Genomic DNA, 20,477 nt, shown 5'->3' with positions numbered 1-20,477 from the left:
CATTGGTCATTGAGCTCCAGGCTGAATACTTTCCATCTACCACCACCCTCTGTCTTCTATAGGCCAGCCAATTCTGTATCCAGAAGGCTGAGATTGAAAATGGGTGTCAGTTTACATTAAGAATGTCCTTAGGACAACTGGTTGGTTCTGATATCACCTCTCAGGTTAACCTGAGCAGCATCTCTTTCTGCTTCTTCTCCCTCAATGGTCTGTCCAGCTTCCTGTTCACAGGTATCCCTTGATTTTGGTAGTGAAATATTAAAACGGAGGACTAAAGTCACAGGTAGGTCAGGCCACGAAAGGAGGTCAGATTCCATTCCCTGCAATGCAGGTGGATTTTCTCAAACTAACAGCAACTTTCTCAATGATATGTTTTAGTGCCAAGCCACAATGCCACAAGATTTATTGAAGCCACTTTCACACATCGTCAAGGTGTGATTTAGGTCTTTGGTATTCAGCTTGTTAGTCCAGCATCACAACAATGACACAGACATCCTACTTTGGATTAACTCGAAGATGTAAATTCATTTCTAGTGTATCATGTACCATTAAAACAATATATAAGAAACACATTTTCTGAGCTTATATCAAACAAATCATTTCCAAGTACCAGATTTCAAAGCCTCTCTTATTACGAATTGACTTCTACAGTGAGTTGTTTTATTAATATTCTTAGCCAGTCTCACAATGGGAATTAGAGAAATTCAACATTTGCTAAGGGATAATGTCCTATAAATAACCAGGTGAATCTTTTGCTCAGCCCTTGTCAGTACAGCAAGTGTCAAACCTCACAGAAGTCAGAGAGTCATAGAATGGCAGAGATTTTACAGGAACAGGTTCTTCGGCCCATGTCTGCACAGGTCAAAAATCCATCTAGTACAGAGAACATAGAACATTACAGCGCAGTACAGGCCCTTCGGCCCACGATATTGCACCTGTGAAACTAATCTGAAGTCCATCTAACCTACACTATTCCATTTTCATCTGTATGTTTATCCAATGACCATTTAAATGCCCTTAAACTTGGTGAGTCTACTACTGTTGCAGGCAGGGCGTTCCACACCCCTACTACTCTCTGAGTAAAGACACTACCCCTGACATCTGTCCTATATCTATCACCCTTCAATTTAAAGCTATGTCCCCTCTGGCTAGCCATCACCATCTGAGGAAAAAGGCTCTCACTGTTCAACCTACTGAACCCTTTGATTATCTCATACGTCTCAATTAAGTCTCTTCTCAACCTTCTCTCTAACGAAAACAGCCTCAAGTCCCTCAGCCTTTCCACATAAGACCTTCCCTCCATACCAGGCAACATCCTAGTAAATCTCCTCTGCACCCTTTCCAAAGCTTCCACATCCTTCTTATAATGTGGTGACCAGAACTGTACGTGATACCCCAAGTGCGGCCACACCAGAGTTTTGTACAGCTGCAGCATGACTTAATGGTTCTGAAACTCAGTCCCTCTACCAATAAAAGCTAACACACCGTATACCTTCTTAACAACCCTGTCAACCTGGGTGGAAACATTCAGGAATCTATGTACATGGACACTGAGATCCCTCTGCTCATCTACACTACCAAGAATCTTACCATTAGCCCAATACTCTTTATTGCTTTTGCTCCTTCCAAAGTGAATCACCTCACACTTTTCCACATTAAACTCTATTTGCCACCTCTCAGCCCAGCTCTGCAGCTTATCTATGTCCCTCTGTAACCTGCACCATCCTTTCGCACTATCCACAACTCCACCGACCTTACTGTCATATGCAAATTTACTAACCCATCCTTCTACGCCCTCATCCAGGTCATTTATAAAAATGACAAACAGCAGTGGCCCCGAAACAGATCCTTGTGGTACACCACTTGTAACTGAACTCCAGGATGAACATTTCCCATCAACCACCACCCTCTGCCTCCTATCAGCTACCCAATTTCTGATCCAAACCACTAAATCACCCTCAATCCCATGTCTCTGCATTTTCAGCAATAGTCTACCGTGGGGAACCTTATCAAACATGTTACTGATAGCCTCATCCCATTTCCCTTAACTGGCTGTTAAATCAGCCAGGCGAGGGGGGTGGCGGGGGGGGGGGGGGGGGGGGAGGGGAGGGGCGGGGGGGGGGGGTCATATCTCTTTTGGAAAGTTTCATGTTCATGGAGTTGGGAAGTTTAGCCAAATAAGCAAAATCAATTCAACTCACCTCGAAGTATTTAACAGTAAAACCTCTTCCACTGTTGATAGCAGTACTGGACACCAGGATTTGGGAATGTCTGCACATACCCCATGGTACTCAGGTGGCATCGACTCATACATTGAAGAAAAAGTGGAAATCTAAGGCACACAATCGAAGTCGCATCTTACCTGAGAGCTCGGAATCAGTGCTTTCCACCAATGTCCACCTTTCACAAGGTCAACCTCATTTAAAGGCATCGTGACTTTTCCAATGACGCAGTGACGTGAAAACTTATCAAAGTCAACAACTGTTAAAAGGAGAGTCCTCCTCTGAGCTTCTAAAAATGGAATCTCAAATGTATAACGCTCTTCAAAAACTGGATTCTGGGTTTTTCGTTTAACACCCGTTTGTCTTGAGTTCTTCTGATCTGGAAGGAGACACATCTTCACGTATGGATTCGAATGAGCCATGTCTTGTCTAGACCCATCGTATGAGATTGGGGGAGGAAGATCCCTGGCTTCGATCACTCGCACTATCAAGGAGTTATGTAGCAGGTCATACTGAGTGCTGAAATGGAGCATTCCAAGCTGATATTTGGACAGAATCTCATCATCAGTCAAAGTTTCCACATCATCACTGCTTGAATCAACAGAGTACAGTCTGGGCTCAAACTTTCGGAAGTAGTCCTCAGGCACATTGGCTTTTCGAAATACTTTTGGTTGAACTATTTCTTTCTTAGATCCTATTGCCCAAAACTCAATCGGTTTGATATCTAGTAATGGGGAGCTCGGTCGTCTGATGGCCTCGAAATCTGAAACATTGAGAAATCCGAGAAGAAATGTGAATAATGTTAAAGAAACGCAAACCTTTGGAACAGTCAAAAATAAGATTTTATAATTAAAATAAAATGGCAATCAACCAGTCAAACTGTTCATTGAAATCTGCACTCTTGGTTGAGAGTTTCTTTCGTCTGTAATTGGTTAAACAATACTCTGTAGTAATGACACAGTTCTCAGGTACTCTGTCAATCACTTGCTTACACCATTACTTACATCATTTCTTGTGAGTTTGATGCATCTCCATTACTATCTCGTACCAAAGGATACAGGAAATGTAAATGTTGTAGAAAAGATAACGTTGAAGTATTTATGACAATCTGCAAACAGAAATGCTGAATGGATGGTCCAACTCAGCCTCCTCCAGCAGGTTTCAGCTTCACAGATCCCAGATTCCAGCCAACTCAATTCTGTGGAATACCGTGAACAGTTTGGAGCACCTTACCTAAGGGAAGATACATTAGCACTGGGGAGGGTCCAGAGAAGGTCCACTTGGCTAATATGAGTTATGAGGGACTGTCTTATAAAGGGAGGTTGAGTAGATTGGAATTTAGAAGGATGAGAGGCAACCCTTTTGAGAGACCCTTGTGGGAGAGTCTAGGACCAGAGGACACAATCTCAGAGTAAGGATTTACACATTTAAGACAGAGATGAGGAGGATTTGTCGTTTGTCTCAGAGGTAGTGAATCTGCAGAATTCTTTATCACAGAGGGCTGTCACACCAGGATCATTAAGTATAGTCAAAGTTTGGGAGAAGATTTGTAGCTTGGGTGCTCATTGTTGTGGTTCTGTTCGCCGAGCTGGGAGTTTGTGTTGCAAACGTTTCGTCCCCTGTCTAGGTGACATCCTCAGTGCTTGGGAGCCTCCTGTGAAGTTTCATAGGAGGCTCCCAAGCACTGAAGATGTCATCTAGACAGGGTACAAAACATTTTCAACACAAACTCCCAGCTCTGCGAACAGAATCATTAAGTATATACAAAGCTGGGGCAGATATTTAATCAGTAAGGGAATCAAGGATTATGAAGAAAAATCATGAAAGTGGAGTTGAGGATCAGCCATGATCTCATTGAATGACAGAGCAGACTCGATGGGCTAAATTACTGATTCACTCCATGTGATAACGAGAAACAGCTGAGAGTATGAGATATTGCAAAGGCTATGGGCCCTGACAACATTCTGTTCATAGTACTGAAGACTTGCACTCCAGAACAAGCTGCACACATAGCCAAGCTGTGCCAGTACATTTACAAAACTGGCATCTATCTGACAATGTGGAAAACTTCCCAGCTATGTCCTGTACACAAAAAAAGGACAAATCCAACCTGGCCAATTACCGCCCAATCAGTCTCCTGTCGACCATCAGCAAAGCGATAGAAGGTATCATTAACAGTGCTTTCAAGCAGCACCTGTTTGGGTTCTGCCAGGGCCACTCAGCTCCTGACCTCACCACAGCCTTGGCTCAGATATGGACAAAAGAGCTGAACAATACAGGGGAATTGAGGGTGACTGCTTTGACATCATGGCTGTATTTGACAGAATGTGGCATTAAAGCGCCCCAGCAAAACTGGAATCAAGGAGAAGCAGGTGAAATCACTCCCCTGGTTGGGATCCTATCTGGCACAAAGGGAGATGGCTGTGGTGTTTGAAGGTCAGTCATCTCAGCTCCAGGGCATCACTGCATGGAAGGAGACAGAGGAGGGCTACAGGATTATTGTTCAGGCTGGAGGCTTGCAACCCTGTAAGGATCCTCTGTAAGGATGCTGGATCCTCTGTAATTTGTTATTTATATAAATAATTTGGATGACAATATAGTGATCACAGTTGCTTAGTAAGTTTGCAGATGACATCAAAATTGGTGATATAGCGGACAGTGAAGGAGGTTATCTCAGAGTACAACAGGATCCTAATCAACTGGGCCAGTGGGCCGAAGAATGGCAGATGGAGTTTAATTTGATAAATGCGAGGTGTTGATCTTTGGTAAGGCAAAACAGGGCAGGACTCACACAGTTAATGGTCGGGTCCTGAGTAGTGTCACTGAACAGAGACATACGGATGTGGGTACATTGCTCGTTGAAAGTGGTGTCACATATAAACTGGGTGGTGAAGAAGTCTTTTTTGGCATGCCTGCTTTCATCGGTCAGAGCACTGAGTACAGCAGTTGGGACATCATTTTATGGCTGTACAAAACATTGGTAAGGCCACATTTGGAGTGTAGCATTGAGTTCTGGCCACCCTGTTATAGGGAGGATGTTATTAAGCTGTAAAGGATGCAAAGAAGATTTACAAGGATGTTACTGGAGTGTTTGAATAATGAGAAGCTGGATAGATTGGGACCTTTTTCGATGGACCATAGAAAACTTTAGGACAAGTACATGGAAAGGAAAGGTTTAGAGGGACATGAATTACATACAGACAAATGGGACTAGTTCGGTTCAGGAAACCTGCCTGACCTGGATGAGATGGGCCAAAGGGTCTGTTTCCATGCTGTATGAATCTATGATTCTATGAGTTCCTCAGGGTCGCATCCTGGACCTAACCAGCTTCAGCTGCTTCATCAATGACCTTCCCTCCATCAGAAGGTCAGAAGTGGGGATGTGCGTTGATGATTGTACAATGTTCAGCACCATTTGTAACTCCTCAGATACTGAGCAGTCCATGTTCAAATGCAGCAAGATTTGGACATTTGCGGGGGTGGGGCTAGGGAGAGTACAATAGGTGAATGGGGGTGGGGATGGGGATGATAGGTCAGAGAGGAGAGTGGAGTGGATAGGTGCAAAGGGAGATTGGCAGGTAGGGCAGGTCATGGGGACAGTGCTGAGCTGGAAGGTTGGAACTGAGGTAAGGTGGGGGGAGGGGAATGACGGCCACATTTGGAGTACTGCATTCAGTTCGGACCACCCTGCTATAGGGAGGATGTTATTAAGCTGTAACGGATGCAAAGAAGATTTACAAAGATGCTACTGAAACTGGAGTGTTCGAGTAATGAGAAGCTGGATAGACTGGGATCTTTTTCCATGGACCATAGAAGACTTTTGGACTCCCAGCGCTCCCCCCCCCTCCCCATTTATCTCTCCACCCTGGAGGCTTCCTGCCTCTATTCCTGAAGAAAGGCTTTTACCTGAAACATCAATTATCCTGCTCCTCGGATGCTGTCTGACCTGCTGTGCTTTTTCAGCACCACTCTGATCTAATCTCCAGCAAGAGACAATCAAAGAGCCCTTTATGTTCAATGTCCTTAACATCGATATAGTTCCCTCTGTGTTTATCTTGGAGGACTCTACTGACCAGAAACGGAACTGGACTCGCTACTTACACACTGTGGCTACAAGAGCAGGTCAGGGGCTAGAGATCCTGCAGTGAGTAAATCACCCCTTGACTCCACAAAGCCTGTCCAAGATCTACAAGGCACAGGTCAAGAACGTGATGAAATACTCCTCACTTATGGATGGATGCAGCTCCAACAACACTCAAGAAACTTGACACCATCCAGGACAAAGCAGCCCACTTCATTGACACCACATCCACAAACATGCACTCCCTCTAACATCGACGCTCAGTAGCAGCAGTGTGCACTCTCTACAAGATGGCACTGCAGAAATTCACCAAAGCTCCTTCAACAGCACCTTACAATTTCAAGACCATTATCATATAGAAGGACAAGTGCAAATCTGGGAGATTTCATTTCTAAAGAAAAGTCATGTTGGACTCTAAACACTGTCTCTCTCTCTCTCTCTCTCTCTCTCTTTGTCTCTCCACAGTTGCTGCCAGACTTGCTGAATTTTGCCATCATTCTCTGGTTTCAATCCCTTTAGTCATCTCAATTGTTAATACAGGACATCTTGGCTGCCTTCGACAGCCACTCACCAAGGGATAGTTTCTAACAAGTTAGACCACCAACTGTTCAATCTTGGGAGCTATATTATAGAAATGTTAGAAGATAGTATCAGGAGGAAATCTTGATCCCTTTAGCCACAAGAACTATATCTACCTCCTTTCTGAAAACTCGTGATCTTTTGGTTCCAACCATTTCTGTGCTAGTGAATTCAACAGACCTCCCACTCTCCTGGTGAAGAAAATTCTCCTTTTCTCAGCCCGAAAAGACTTACCCTGTACCTATAATCTATGACTCCTTGTTCTGCACTCCCCAGCTTTGAGAACATCTTCCTGTATCTAACCTGTCTAGTCCGAGAATTATATAGGTTTCTACGAGATCCTCCCTCATTCTCCTCAGCTCCAGTCAATACAATTCTAACCAACTCAATCTCTCCTCATACTTCAGTCCTGCCATCCAGGAATCAATTTTGTCAACCTTCGCTACACTCCCTCTACAGCAGGAACATTCTTCCTCAGATAAGGAGATAAAAACTGTACGTAATATCAAGGTGTGAACTCACTAATGCCCTGTATAACTGCAGCAAGACATCCTTGTTCCTGTCCTTGAATCCTCTTGGTATGAGGACCAACATACAATCTCCCTTCTTGACTGCCGTCTGTATCTGTGCCCTAACTTTCGAGCTGGTGGTCCACACAGACACCTGGGTCTTGTTGCACGTTCCCCTTTCTCAACTTATCGCCATTTTGATAATAATCTGCCTTCCTATTTTTGGTACCAAAGAGGATAACCTCATATCTATCTACATTATACAGCACCTGCCATGCACTTACCCACTTACTCAGCCTGACTAAGTCACACAGCAAGCTCCTCACATCCCGCTGTGTCATTTGCAAATTTTGAGGTATTACATTTAGTTCCCTATCATTAACATATATTGTGAATAATTAGGGTCCATGTGATACCCCACTAATCACTGCCCGCCATTCAGAAGAAGCATTCTTTGCTTCCTGTTTGCTAACTAATTTTCTATCCATTTCTATACACTACCCCCAATCCCATGCATTTTAATTTTACACATTAATTTCTTATATAGGATGTTGAATCTGCCAAAATACATGAACATCTTAAATAAGGTCAATGACAAAAGGCCTTACTTTATGCAATTTTGATTCATTTTGCGTCATGTTTAGGAACAAAATGTTTTTACAGCAATCTTATCACCGTAAACGCTGAATTTCCAATCTTCATACTGTTGGTTCTGCAATCACTATCTATAAGACCATAAGACATAGGAGTGGAAGTAAGGCCATTCGGCCCATTGAGTCCACTCGGCCATTCAATCATGGCTGATGGGCATTTCAACTCCACTTACCAGCATTCTCACCTTAGCCTTTAATTCCTTGTGACATCAACACTTTATCAATCTCTGCCATGAAGTCATTTAGCGTCCCGGCCTTCACTGCACTCTGCGGCAATGAATTCCACAGGCCCACCACCCTCTGGCTGAAGAAATGTCTCCGCATTTCTGTTCTGAATTGACCCCCTCTAATTCTAAGGCTGTGTTCAAGGGTCCTAGTCTCCTCGCCTAACGGAAACAATTTCCTAGCGTCCACGCTTTCCAAGCCATCTATTATCTTGTAAGTTTCTATTAAGTCTCCCCTCAATTTTCTAAATTCCAATGAATACAATCCTAGAATTCTCAGCCGTTACTTGTATGTTAGACCAACCATTCCAGGGATCATCCGTGTGAATCTCCGCTGGACACACTCCAGTGCCAGTATGTCCTTCCTGAGGTGTGGGACCAAAACTGGACACAGTACTCCAAATGGGGCCGAACCAGAGCTTTATAAAGTCTCAGTAGCACAACGGTGCTTTTATATTCCAACCCTCTTGAGATAAATGACAACATTGCATTTGCTTTCTTAATCACGGACTCAACCTGCATGTTTACCTTTAGAGAATCCTCGACTAGCACTCCCAGATCCCTTTGTACTTTGGCTTTGCGAATTTTCTCACCATTTAGAAAGTAGTCTATGCTTTTATTCTTTTTTCCAAAGTGCAAGACCTCACATTTGCTCACGTTGAATTCCATCAGCCATTTCCTGGACCACTCTCCCAAACTGTCTCGATCCTTCTGCAGCCTCCCCACTTCCTCAGTACTACCTGCCTGTCCTCCTAACTTCGTATCATCTAGTGAGAGAAAGAGTTAATGTTTTGAGTCCAGTGACCCTTCATCAGAAGTTTTATACTGTAGTCAAGAACCATTGGAAATGATGGCTGAGACTTTGACTCACCTGTCATTGGCGCATGGTGAGATTGTGCACGAGTATGAGATTGTATCCGTAAGGTGCACCTTACAGTAACTCTAAACTAGAAAGCATTGGGAGTAGGGTTAGCCAAGTATTTTTTCCTGTAATTAAAGGTACTGCCAAAATAAGTTTGGGACACTGGATTGTAGTGGGACTGTTTCGAGTGCAAAACGTCCCCTGCAATAATTGTTTTTTTAAAAAGGAGTGACTAGCAAGCTTGCTATAAAGGGAAGCCATGGCAGCAGAGCTTACACCTGTGTGATACTCCTCCTGTGCTGTGTGTGATATCATGTTCACAGGAAGTCACAGCTACTAGTGATCCACATTTTCAAGTGGGAGCTGCTCCAGCCAGTGTGCTGAGTTTGTCATGGACAGCACGTTCAGTGAGTTGGTCACTTCACAGGTAAAGACTGAACAAGCAGAGAGAGGATAGATGACCACCAGGCAGAGTGGGGGAAGGTACTATAGTGCAGCAATCCCTCATTCTGGATATCGTTTGGGGAGATGGGTGTGTAGGGAATGCAGTGGGAGCCAACTTAATGGCAGCAGGGGTAGTTCTGCTGCTGAAGAGGGGAGGAAGAAGAATGGCAAGTCTGTAATAGTAGTGGATTCAACTGTAAGGGCAGCATACAGGTGGTTTTGCAGCGACAAAAGAGTCTCCAGGATGGTATGTTGCCTCCCTGGTGTCAGGTCAGAGATGTTACTGATCAGCTGCAGGGCATTCAAAAAGTGCATGAAGTAAGAGTGCAACTGAAATGATGTGTAACTTTAACCTACATATAGATTGGGCAAACCAAACCAGCAATAATAATGCAGAGGGAGATTTTCTGGCATGTGTACATGATGAGAAATGATTAACAATCTTATTGTATGGAGTTTGTTGGGGAAAAGTAATCATAAAATGACAGAATTTTCATTAAGGCGAAGAGTGAAAAAGTTGAATCCAAAACCAAGGTCCTGAATCTAAGGAAAGGATATGAGAATTGAGTTGGCAATAAAGGATTGGGAATCTTACTAAAGAGTTGGCATTTGACACGGAATAGCTGATATTTAAGAAAATTGTGCATGTATTACAATGATGATTCATTCCTTTCCAACAGAAAAATAAAACAAGCAGGGTAGCTCAACCATGGCTTAGAAACTAAATTAAGTTAGTGTTAGATCCAGAGGGGCGACATTTGGAATTGTCAGAAGTACCTTAAAACCTTAGCAGTGGGACCACTTGAGAAGTCAGCTAAAGCATACAAAGATTGATAAGGAAGGGAAAATAGAGTATGAGAATAAACTTGCAAGAAATATAAAATGTGACTATAAACATTTCTGTTAATGTGTGATGATGCAAAGATTAATGAAGACAAAGATAGATCCCTTACAGTCAGAAATAGGGGAAATTATATAAGGTGAAACAAAGAAATGGTAGAAGAATTGAGCACATATTCTGGCCTGTCTTCACAAAAGGGGACAGTAATAATGTCCCAAAATGTTAGGAAACCAAGGGTCTAGATAGTAAGCAGGAAGAAGTAAAGAAAATCAGTACAGGTATTAGGAAAAGTATGGTGCTAGAGAACGTAATGGGATTAATGTTAACAAAACACCAAGGCCTGATAATCCGAATGCCACATGGCCCTGGGAATATCAGATGCATTGATGGTCATCTTTCATAATTCGCTGGACTCTACAGAGTAAAATGCTACAGTATACTATAAAAGTCTATTAACATATTAACAGAATATTTTGAAAACATGAATGGAATGTGACAAAATCAGTTGTGTTTGTCAAAGGGAGTCATATTTAACTAATCTACTGAAGTTCTTGAGGATCTTAATTGTGGAATAGATAAGGAAGAGTCTGTGGATATGCTGTTTTTGGATTTCAACAAGGCTTTTGAGTAGGTCTTATATAAGAAGCTAGTGGGGAAAATGAAAGTATATGGGATTGGGCGTGGATTGGAATCTGAGAGTGGGAATAAATGGTTTTTTTTCTGAGTGGCAGACAGTGACTAGTTGGGTACCGCAGGGATCGGTACTTGCACTCTGGCTAGTCACAATATATGCTAACGATTTGAATGAGGGCACCAACTGCAACATTTCCAAGTTCCCTGACAACACCAAATGAGGTGGGTTTCTGAAACTGCAATGAGTACAGAAGGACACTTCAGGGTGATCTTGACAAGTTGAGTAAGTGAGCAAACACATGGCAGTTGCAGTATGATGTGGATAAAATGTGAGGCTTTATATATTGGTATGAAAAATAAAAGGGCAAAGAATAATTTAAATGGTGATGTGTTGGTAAGTACGGATGTGCAAAGGGATCTGGGTATCCTTGTACACCAGTCATTGAAAGTAGTCAGGCAGCTGCAGGAAGCAATTAGGAAGACAAATGGTATACGAGCCTTCATTTCAAGAGGGTTTAAATTCAGGAATAGGGGTGTTTTACTGCAATTATACAGGACTTCGGTGAGACTACACCTGGAGAACTGCACGCAGTTTGGTTCCTCTACCTAATAGAGGATACGCTAGACATAGAGAGAGAGCAGGGCAGAGGAAATGACCTGGGAGTTGCAGTGGGAGAGGGACTCCCTGAGATTCTTGTAGAGAGAGGATGAAAACTTCTTCAAGGCAGGCAGCCTTGCAAGAGGATTCGGAGTAGGGTTAAAATCGACGAGGTAAAAACAATACTGCAGATGCTGGAAACCAGATTCTGGATTCGTGGTGCTGGAAGAGCACAGCAGTTCAGGCAGCATCCTGGCAGCATCAGGAATGAAGGGCTTTTGCCCGAAACGTCGATTTTCCTGCTCCTCCGATGCTGCCTGATCTGCTGTGCTCTTCCAGCACCACTAATCCAAAATCTGGTTTCCAGCATCTGCAGTCATTGTTTTTATCAGAGAGAGAGAGTGTGCAGGGCAGGTTCACTCGGCTGATACTGGGGATGTCCTGTGAGGAGAGATTGGTTTTGACTGGACCTGTATTCACTTGAGTGTAGAAAGATGTGAGGAGATCTGATTGAAACATACAAAATTCTAACAGGGCTCGATACAGGGAGAATGTTTCCCCTGGGTGGGGAGCCTAAAATCAGGGGACACAGTCTCAAAATATGGGGTAGACCATTTCAGACTGAGGTGAGGAAACATGTCTTCACTGCGAGAGTGGTGAACCTGTGAAACTCAGTATCACTGAATATATTTAAGGAAATGATAAATAAATGTGGAAGTATTGCCCTGTTCCTGTGGCTGGCAGCTCTGTCTGTGCCCATTCCAAACTGTAGCATGTTCACTCCGGTTTGAATCCTGAATTTGTCCAATAGGTAACAAATGGGAAAACACCTGTGAACTGTGCCTGAACTCCAGAGGACCATATATTCTCCTCAGTTTAGATGATGAAATAATTTCTTCATGGTAAGTTTGACATGGTCTGAACATTGTGTAAATGCTGTGTTGCTCTATTGTGGTTCCTAACTGTAGTCATTAGCAATGTCCGTGAAGGCTCACTCTGATCTCCACTTCTTCAGCCATTCTTTGGAAATTGTGAAATGATGCTGCTGCTTAATAAATGTGTTATAGTAACAACCAGAATAAAGGACAATTCTAGGGAAAAAAATTGGGTGAATTAATCTGTGGCTTTATGAAGTAATAGTCCTTGATATTCACCTGAAGAGGTGAGGGCAAGATATGAAGATTTGTTGGTCACATGTACTAGCTACAGCTTCTGGTAAATAAATTGCGGTGATGGACCCACCAGACTGCTGGTTAGCTTTGACTTTGCATCAGAAAAACTGAAAAGAGAGTTGAGGGTTAACAAGGTAAAAATTGAAAAGACCTGGAAAAGCATAGCAGACAGCATCCGAGGAGCAGGAGAATTGACGTTTCAGTCATAAACCCTTCATCAGGAGTGTGGGTGGTGGGGAAAGGGGGCTGAGAGACAAATAGGAGTGTGGGGGTCAGGAAAGGCAATAGGTAGATGCAGGACGGTAAAAGATCAGAGGGGAGGGTAGACCAGATAGATGGGAAGGAAGATGGATAGATAGGACAGTTCAAGAGGGCATGGCCGAGTTGGAGGGTTGGATCTGGGATGAGGCAGAGGGAAGGGCGATAAGTTGACGTAGATGCCATGTGGTTGGAGGGTCCCAAGGCGGAAGATGAGGCGCTCTTCCTCCAGTCGTCAGGTGGCTTGGATTTGGCAGTAGAGGAGGCCCAGGACTTGCATGTCCTTGGCAGAGTGGGAGGGGGGCATTGAAGTTGTCAGCCACAGGGCGGTAGGGTTGTTGGGTGCGTGTGTCCCAGAAATGTTCCCTGAAATGTTTCACGAATTGACATCCTGTCTCCCCAGTGTAGAGGAGATCATATCGAGAGCAACAGACACAGTACATGAAGTGTTTGGATGTGCAGGAAAATCTCTGTGGGATGTAGAAAGGTCTTGTGAGCCCTTGTACGATGGTGGGGGGGCAGGGGGGGAGGTGTGGGCGCAGGTTTTGCACCTCTTGCAGTGGCAAGGAAAGGTGCCGGACTGGAGGGAGGGTTGGTGGGGCAGCATGGACCTAACGAGGGAGTCGCGGAGGGAATGGTCTCTGATAGGGCTGGGGAGGGAAATATATCTCTGGTGGCATGGTCTGATTGTTGATGGCGGAAATAGCGGAGGATAATGTGCTGTACCTGGAGAATAGTGGGATGGAAAGTGAGGAGCAGGGGAGTTCCAGCCTTGTTGAAGTTGGAGGGATGGGGTTCAAGGGCAGAGGTGTGGGCAGTGGAGAAGATGCATTGGAGAACATTGTTGATCATGTGGAAGGGAAAATTGCAGTCCTTGAAATAGGAGGCCATCTAAGATGTTCAGGAGTGGGATTGCTCCTCCTGGGAGCAGATACAGGGTAGGAATTGTGAGCACAGGAGGCAGTGTGGGAAGATACAGGGTAGGAATTGTGAGTACAGGAGGCAGTGTGGGAAGATACAGGGTAGGAATTGTGAGTACAGGAGGCAGTGTGGGAAGATACAGGGTAGGAATTGTGAGTACAGGAGGCAGTGTGGGAAGAGATGCAGTCCAGGTAGCTGTGGGAGTCAATGGGCTTGAAGTAGATGTCCATGTTGAGTCAGTCACTAGAGATAGACACAGAGAGGTCCAGGAAGGGAAGGGAGGTGTCTGAGATGGTCCAGGTGAACTTGAGGTCAGGGTGGAAGGTGTTTGTGAAGTTAATGAACTGCTTGTGGGAGCATGAAGTGGTGTGATCCAGTCATCAGTGTAGCAGAGGAAAAGGAGGGGAAGGCGCCAGTGTAACTGCGGAAGATGGACTGTTCCACATATCCAATGAAGAGGCAGGCATAGCTGGGGCCCATGTGGGTGCCCATGGCTACCCCTTTGGTCTGAAGGAAATAGGAGGATTCGAAAGAGTAGCTGTTGAGGGTGAGAACAGGTTTCGCCAATCAAACGAGTGTATCAGTGGAGGGGTACTGGTTGGGTCAGCAGGAGAGGAAGAGACAGGAAGAAACAGAGGGCTTCGAGGCCTTCACCATGGCAGACGGATGTGTACAGGGACTGGATGTCCATGGTGAAGATGAGGTGCTGGGGCCCGGGGAACCGAAAGTCATGGAGAAGTGGAGGGTGTGGGTGGTATCCCGAATTTATGTGGGGAGCTCATGGACCAAGGGGGACAGGACAGTGTCAAGGCATACGGAGATAAGTTTGGTGGGGCAGGAGTAGGCAGAGAGAATGGGTCGACTGGGGCAGTCAGGCTTATGAATTTTGGATAAGTGGTAGAACCGGGCAGTACGGTGTTCTGGGACTATGAAATTAGAGGCTGTAGATGGGAGATCACCTGAGGTGATGAGGTTGTGGATGTCTGAAAGATGATAGTTTAGTGATGAGAGGTGGGGTTGTGATCGAGGAGGCAGTAGGAGGAAGTGTCCATGAGTTGGTACCAGGTCTCAGCTGTGTAGAGGTCAGTGCGCCAAACTACTACTGGTGAGGCCTACTCCTCTCCGATCTTAATGCTCAAGAAGCAGGAGGTGAGTGAGAGGAGCTGGGAGAAGGGGTTATTCTGGCCAGTCCCTGGACCTCCCAAAACCAATAAACAGCCGAGATTCTGGAAGCTAGAGCAGTGGCCAATGTCAGAGGATGATGCAGGAGATGCTCAGGTCCAAGCCAGAATGTTAACCAGATGAGCTGTCCATTTTTTAATTGAATCACATGCCTTGTTCATTAGCTATTAAATTTGAATTATCCAGCATCATCTCATCTTTCCTCTATTATACCGTTAAAAATCACACAATGCCAGGTTATAGTCCAACAGGTTTAATTGGAAGCACTAGCTTTTGGAGCGACGCTCCTTGATCAGGTGGTTGTCAGATGAAGGAGCATCGCTCTGAAAGCTAGTGCTTCCAATTAAACCTGTTGGACTATAACCTGGTGTTGTGTGATTTTTAACTGTGTACACCCCAGTCCAACACTGGTATCTCCAAATCATCTCTATTATACCAGTTTGCAAAGAGTATCAGAGATTCATTTCTCACAAACTGACCAAAACATCTCCCTTATAGGTTTCAAGTTAAAACGTTTCATATCTGTAAACCATCATTGCTATTTGTACTGTTTTATCTTAGTAAAGGTGAACACTTTAAAAAACATGCAACACAATTACAGGAGGTGCTGTTACTTCAGAACTGCATCACTTTATGAGGGAGGGGGTGCAAATGAAAACAGAGGCCCTGAAATGAAGAAAACACTCTGAAATGGCTCACAGTGAGCAAACATGTTATTTGACCCAAGTGAGGGCAAGGCGCATCACCGAATCAAATAGTACAGAATAGGCTCTTCAGCCCATTGAGTCAGTCCTGCCAAATGACGCCATGACTCAGTAGTGTCCCTACAGTGAAGTCAGGTCTTCACTGACACTCCCAAAGTGATCTCTAAGCAGAAGTAAATGAACATTGACAAATGAATACACAGTCTGGGCTCTCTTTGAACATGCATGTGTTAACCCCTCCTGGTCACTAGTCACTGCTGGCCAGTTCCCTGCAGACCTAGACTCATGGAACATAGAGCATTACAGTGCAGTAAAGGCCTTTCGGGCCTCGGTGTTGCTCAGGATGAATAAAAAACTTCACAAGGATTTGCTAATTCCAATCCTAGAACTAAAAACTGTGATGCAGCAATGATTAACCATTCCTGTCCTGAACAATTCCAGTCCTGAAGAAGGGTTGCACCCGAAAAGTTGCCTTCTCCACCTCGTGATGCTGCCTGGCTTGCTGTGTTCTTCCAGTCTGCTGCCTGTCTAGCAATGATTAACCAGCAAAGTGCAAAGGCAGTTGGAAATGACAAAAATATGAAAGGAAATTAATTACACATGGTGTTCCCCATAGAAATACAGAAATAATCCCAGCAAAAAATAACTAATACAAATACGTCTCATTACGCCTCTGAAACTGCAAGATACAAAATGTAACATGTCAGTATTAAGCAGCACATACTCCAATGTATAAACACCATATCCAGCAGTCTCAACATAGACAGCTAAACCTCACAAAGTCAGCTCTGACAGCTCATTCCTCGATATCAATGTAAACTATAAACTGCACGAGTTTCAGTCTCAAAGGGCATGATGCCATAGAAACTATTTGAAAATTTTATTTATTTGTTTCAAACCACTTCAGGTGATTACTCTGAGTTATGTATTCGCTGTACACAAATATTCTCAAGTGTTTACAATTTACTAACTAATCTCTCCTATTCTTTGTATAGAAATCTTAACCATCCTTATTCTATATAGTCATTTCAAGTCATTCATTATTTTCTATACAATCACACCAACATATAGACATTTTTATTGAATATATATGTTGCATAAGACAAGACACATCAAACATCAAGAACAATTCTACCCCACCTTTGAGAAAGCAGGCCAGTTGTCATTGAAATGTAAGAGGCACAATCTAATCTGCAATAACTCCTAGATCAACATTAGTTCTTACATTTCAGCTCTGTAGCAGCCTGGCCAATTCAGAATAAAATGGCAACTAGACAAGTCAAACATGTTATTGTATTTAAAGATTTATAAGAACAGGTTGCATGGACTCTATATGTATTTGAGACTCTATTTGAGTCTAGAAAATTAAAGAGATAATGTTGTCAATAAAAGCATCTAATGGGGCAGATAAAGAGAGAAGCTATTTCCTCTGGCTAAGGAGTCTACAAGAAGAGGGCAGAATCTGAAAATTGGAGTGATGTCAACTAGGGGTGATGTGTATCTGAGACTTCTGAAAATAGAATGGAAATCTGGAAACACCTCCACAAAAAGCCTGCTGCAGCTGAGCATCGATTGAAAATTTCAAACCTGATAGCACAGGATTCTCATTAAGGAGAGGAATTAAATAATCAAAGCAGTTACATCTCCCCCTCGGATTCTATTTTGATTTAATCCCTGCCCTCCCTTCACTGTTTGATCATTTAGACATTGCCCTTTGATGTGAAGGGCTCTGCTTGTCACTGGCCACTCGGGTGTTTCCTTTCTTCCTGGTGGTAGGATATTAATAAAGATTTCTGCACTTTCTGTTCATCACTGAGTTCGACATCTGCACACACACGACATGGGTGCTGCTGTTAAACGGTAGTGTAGGGGTTTATTGAAAAAAATCAAAGCAGTTACACGTTGCTGTCATGTCAATTACATTGTTAAATGTTAAGAGAACCAGGTGATGGCTATTAATTGTCTTTGGGCACACAGAAATAGGGGACAACTGGGGTACTGGATGTGGGGTGAGAGCTGGAATTCTAAGCAAGTAAATAAACTCTCAGCAAAGAACAGCTATGTGTTCTGGTTTCTGCTTCCTTAACAGGTTTTAATTCCGTTAACAGTTGATTGAGCTAAGATGCAAATTAGTCATGATCTGATTGAATAGCAAAAAAGGCTTGATGAGATTAATGGTCTCCCTCTGGTCCTGTGCTGAATACAACACATAAATGGAAATACATTTAATGCATCTCATTCTTACTTGAAATTCGTCTTGTAAAGCTGTAGCTGGACCGTGATGTATCTGAGGAACTCTTTCTGTCAGGAGAGATGCCTTGGGGAATTGGTGGAGGATCACTGTTAGCATTCTCAGCATCTGTTTCCTGGTCAGTGTTACGATCATTTATTCTGTTTAATTTAAAAAAAAAGGTTTTTATGTTCTAAAGTATGTTTATGACACACTGTTTACTAAATGATTTATACAACTCTGCAAAATACCTTGCTCAATATGGTTCTGCCAAGTTATTTTGCCTTTAAAATGTTATTTGGTAGTGTCTGTCAGTGTTATTCCTGAACTCACTCTGATATAATGGAACATTTTCCTATAATGACAGCTAAGAATTCAAATAGATTTTGAAATTAATAGTTTTGCAATACAGCCTTCAACTTACTTCATTGAACCATGTTTATTATTTCTGTCATACACACAAACAATGTATCTCCTTAAACAACAGTGTCTAACAAGAGCAGGTCAGAGCGAGGAATCCTGCAGTGATTCCCACCTCCTGTCCACCATCTACAAGGTACAAGTCAGGAGTGTGATGCAATATTTCGCGCTACTTGTCTATCTACCTGCCCACCTATCCACTCCACCCTCCCCTTCGAACTACCACCATCACCTCCCAACTGCATCTACATCTCGCCTTCCCCCGAGTCCCACCCTCCTATTTATCTCTCAGTCCCCTTGTCCCGCTGCTCCACACCCCCCCATATTCCTGAAGAAGGGCTTTTGCCCAGAATGTCGATTCTCCTGCTCCTCGGATGCTGCCTGACCTGCTGTGCTTTTCCAGCACCACACTATTCGGCAGTATTCTCCGCTTGTCTGAATGGGGGCAGCTCCAACAACACTCAAGAAGCTTTTCACCATCCAGGACAAAGCAGCCATAGTGATTGGTTCATCAACAAACATCCCTCCACCACCAACACTCAGGAGCAGCAATACACACCATTGACAAGATAACCGATAGGAATTCATCAAAATCCTTAGAAAGCACCTTCCAAATCCACCTTCCATCTAGAAGGACAAAGGCAGCAGCTATATGGGAACATCAATCACACCAAGTTCCTCTCCAAGCCATTCACCATCCTGACCTGGAAAGATATCACCATTTCTTCTCTGACGCTGGGTCAAAATCCAAGAATTCCCTTCCTCAGGATATTGAGGGTCAACCCACAGCAGGTGGACTGCAGCAGTTCAAGAAGGCAGCTCACCCCCACCTTCACAAGGGGGGCAACTAGGGATGGGTAATAAATGCTGGCCCAGCCAGTGATGCCCATGTCCCATGAATGAACAAAAATAACTAATTAGGGCAGAATTAGTCCTAAAGGTTTTCTCCATAACTCAGTCTTTATTTACATTTCAACATAGGCCCAGCATACAGGAATTTCACAATGTATGATGGTATAATGTTGTAGGGTGCTGCCTAATGAGAAATTGCATCTGTTTCTAGTTTCGGCCATTTCCCCTCACACCCTTCTAATATTTTGACCCCCTCCACCTTGGCTCTTTCAATTCTATTTTCACCAAACACTTGACCACCCAACTCCTCCTCTGTTCCCCTTCCCTGCGGTATCTGATAATGACAACGGGTTCCCTTTGTCCTCTCTTTTGAATCTCCTGATATTACTTTCCTCAAAAAACTCCTACTTTGGCCCAGTCCTTACAAATCAGTCTCCATCCATCCTTCTTGTCTTCTTCTCCATGTTATCTCCCAAATTTGATCCCATCTTTCTCAGGACTTTCACAGAACATAAGAACCAGGAGCAGGAGTGAGCCGTCTGGCCCTACGAGCCTGCTCCACATTCAAGAAGGTCCTGGCTGATTGTTTTGTGGCCTCAGTTCCCCTTAGCCGCCCTCTCACCGTAATCCTTAATTCCTTTATGGTTAAAAAAAAATCTATCTTAGCCTTAAAAACATTTGCTGAAGGACCATCGACTGCTTCACTGGGCAGGAAATTCCACAGATTCACAACCCTCTGGGTGAAGAAGTTCCTTCTCAATTCGGTCCTAAATCTGCTCCTCATTATTTTGAGGCCATGCCCTCTTGTCCTGGTTTCACCCACCAGTGGAAACATCCTCTCTACTTCTACCTTATCTATTCCCTTCATAATTTTATATGTTTCTATAAGATCCCCCATAAGACACTGTTCAAAAGGGCCAGAACACACTGCCGCACACCAGAACTACAAAAAGAGGAAGAAGAACACCTCTACAATGTATTCATCAAAAATGGATACCCCTGCAATTTTATCAACAGATGCCTAAGGGAAAGACAACAGAACGAGGACATGCCGCAACGCAAAGGACTAGCCACACTACTATACATCAGGAG

General features: G+C 43.7%; 1 protein-coding gene across 1 annotated transcript in view; it reads right to left on the bottom strand.

Moving 5' to 3' along the window:
* syt17 (synaptotagmin XVII) overlaps positions 1-20,477 on the bottom strand; it is an 87,597-nt gene that overhangs the window by 57,770 nt on the left and 9,350 nt on the right. The window contains exons 4-5 of the mRNA XM_060840094.1: positions 18,129-18,274; positions 2,363-2,985 (exon numbers count right to left, since the gene is read on the bottom strand). Coding sequence (XP_060696077.1) covers positions 2,363-2,985; positions 18,129-18,274 — 769 coding nt within the window. The remainder of the gene's footprint in view (positions 1-2,362; positions 2,986-18,128; positions 18,275-20,477) is intronic.

This window comes from Hemiscyllium ocellatum, chromosome 20 (assembly GCF_020745735.1).
Source record: "Hemiscyllium ocellatum isolate sHemOce1 chromosome 20, sHemOce1.pat.X.cur, whole genome shotgun sequence".
Classification (NCBI taxonomy): Eukaryota; Metazoa; Chordata; class Chondrichthyes; order Orectolobiformes; family Hemiscylliidae; genus Hemiscyllium; species Hemiscyllium ocellatum.
Note: the sequence above shows the minus strand (reverse complement) of the source record. Positions and strands in the feature narration are given on the sequence as shown.